The sequence below is a fragment of the Urocitellus parryii genome, chromosome 1 (genome assembly GCF_045843805.1).
Source record: "Urocitellus parryii isolate mUroPar1 chromosome 1, mUroPar1.hap1, whole genome shotgun sequence".
In the NCBI taxonomy this organism is placed as follows: Eukaryota; Metazoa; Chordata; class Mammalia; order Rodentia; family Sciuridae; genus Urocitellus; species Urocitellus parryii.
This window is the reverse complement of record NC_135531.1, coordinates 168510703-168513360: the sequence shown is the minus strand read 5'-3', so window position 1 is coordinate 168513360 and position 2658 is coordinate 168510703. Positions and strand designations below refer to the sequence as shown.

General features: G+C 51.0%; 1 protein-coding gene across 1 annotated transcript; it reads right to left on the bottom strand.

Annotated features, from left to right (window-relative positions):
• Positions 1–369: 369 nt before the first annotated feature.
• On the bottom strand, positions 370–1329 carry LOC113178203 (olfactory receptor 6F1-like). The gene has a single exon (XM_026382629.2). The coding sequence runs from the start codon at positions 1327–1329 to the stop codon at positions 370–372; it is 960 nt and encodes a 319-aa protein (XP_026238414.2).
• Between the last annotated feature and the right edge of the window lie 1329 nt (positions 1330–2658).

Sequence of the window (2658 nt, the reverse complement as noted above, 5' to 3'; positions counted from 1 at the left end):
AAGGGGACACATCTTTGAGGTACAAAGGACCAAGTATAGATCAGACCATCAGATCATTAGATGGAGGACCACTGCCCCCACTTAACAGAGATTTTGTGGCCCGGGGTCCCTGGAACACTGCCACTCGGCCAACCTGTGGATGTATTAAGGGCAGAAGCCTGGGTCAGGTACCTTCCCCCATCACAGCGCTGTACTAAGGCACCAGAGGCAGAGCAGACGTGGAACAGCTGTCCAGTGGAGTTTAAAACACAAGTACCATGCACAGGTGGCCACGTTAGGTGGTATCAACAGCAGACTATGGCTTTTAGTACTTACCTTTTGCACATGAGTTTGAGTTTCCATTCTAAACTGCTTTTTTGTGTTGATATCTCAAAACTCCTGTCTGTTTCTGGTCAAGAGGAATCTCTTCTGTGCCAGAATTTTCCTGAACGCTTTCTTCACATCTTTGTTTCTCAGGGTATATATGAATGGGTTCACCAGCGGGGTGACCACGCAGTAGAACACGGAGATCACTTTGCCAATGGTGAAGTTGTACTTGGCTGGAGGGTGGACGTAGGCGAAGATGATGGTGCCGTAGTAGATGGTGACCACGGTGAGGTGGGAGGCACAGGTGGAGAAGGTCTTCTTCGGAGCCTCCAGGGAGGACAGCCTGAGGACGGTGGCCACAATGTTGCCGTAGGAGGACATGGTGAGGAGGAAGGAGCTGAGAATCACCACAGAGCTGCAGGTGTAGCCCAAGGCCTCTGCCAAGAACGTGTCTGAGCAGGAAAGTTTAAAAATGGGGTCTGAGTCACAGAAGAAGTGGTTGATCTTCTGGGGGCCACAGAAGTTCAGGCGAGAGATGAGTATGGTAGGTAGGAGGGGGGCCGCGAAGCCCCCGACCCAAGACCCAGCTGCAAAGCGCAGGCAGAGCTGAAGGCTCATGAGGACGGAGTAGCGGAGAGGGCTGCAGATGGCCACATACCGGTCGTAGGCCATCACCGCCAGCAAGATACACTTGGTGGCCCCCATGGAGAAGAAGAAGTAGTACTGGACAATGCAGCCAGGGACAGAGATGGCCGTGCCCTTGGACAGGCAGGTGGCCAGCAGCTTAGGCACCGTGGCTGTGGTGTACCAGATCTCCAGAAAGGACAGGTTTCCTAGGAAAACGTACATGGGTGTCTGCAGCGTGGCCTCCACCAGGACGATGAAGATGATGAGGGTGTTTCCCACGAGGGAGAGCAGGTACACGGCCAGAAACAGGGCGAAAAGTACATGCTGCAGCCAGGGCACTCCTGAGAACCCCAGCAGAAGGAACTCCCTCACCGCCGTCCTGTTGGCCAGGTCCATGCCGCATCCTCTGGTCGGGAAGGAGTCGACCACACTCAAGGCCTGGGAGACTTCACCTGGGCTGTCTGGCCGATCTTCAGGAACAGTCTCCCATGGGGCAGTTCTGGTGATCCACGTTTTACAGATGAAGAAATGAGGGGGTCAGCCGTTTTCCTAGGGGTCTCCTCACCCTTCAGTGGCAGGGTGGGTTGGAACCCAGGAAGGTGGCCCCAGGCCAGTCCAAACTTGTACATCAAAGTACTGAACCTGGCATGGCCCTGTCACTGGAAACTCACCTCCCAAAGCACAGAGGGTGCCTGAGAGACCAAGATGGGGGCCTGCCCTGCGGGAAGGAGGAGTGCCCCCAGCTTCAGCCTGGGGACCCGTCATCTGCTCCATCAGTCAAGAGCGGGCGCAGCGGGTGGCCTCCGTGAAACCAGCCTCAGAGTACAAAGCAGGAGTGGAGGGGACAAGAGCGGAAGACATCTGTTTACAGGCACTCTTCACCCCCCAAGTTCTGGCTGACTTTAGAATCCTTACACCTGTTATTTGCATCTGTCAGAAACAGTCAAGCCAATAGATTCTTAAAGGTACCAGAAAGCTCTAGAGAAGTGAGGATTCCCAGAAGGTACACCCAGGTGCCTTGGTGCCAAAAATCCAGATGATGATATAAAGGAAAAAAATATCTGGGTAGCCATCCTAAAAATGTTCTTGTATGTGTAGAATGGGATGGAAGCGTATATAAAGTCTCTGCGGAAACAACACGGGCATCTGTCTCCAGCATCACCGTAAAAACAACAGCTGAGTGCGACGTGCGGTCAGCTGGGTCCTGTCTGTCCACCTCCTGCTTTAGAATGTGGAGATTCTCAGGCACTAGACCCCCAGGCTCCCCCACAGCGTCTACGTTCCCTGCAGTGCACAGGGGAGGAAGGGAGGGGAGCTTTCATGGACAGGTCTTGGAAATTATTCGCCACAGAGTTAGAAGATCAAGTAATGTTACTGTGGTTGGGGATATCATTTTTTAAATGTTTTTTATTTGCTTTAATCAGTTATACATGACAGTAGAATGCATTTATGCACTTTGCTATACATAGATGGGTTATGATTTCTCATTTTTCTGAGTGTATATGTTATAGGAACATATTGGTCCTGCAGTCACACACACACACATATATATATATATATAAAGTAATGATGTCTTTTAGTGGCCTAAAAATGCTGATATTTTTTCATATTTCCATAACAAAATTTAAATTGTACTTCTTGCTATACCACGATCCAACAGCATTTGAAATGTCACACCGTCCCTCCCTTTTCCTAAGTCTTTTCCCTGGTCACCCAGTCCTCTGT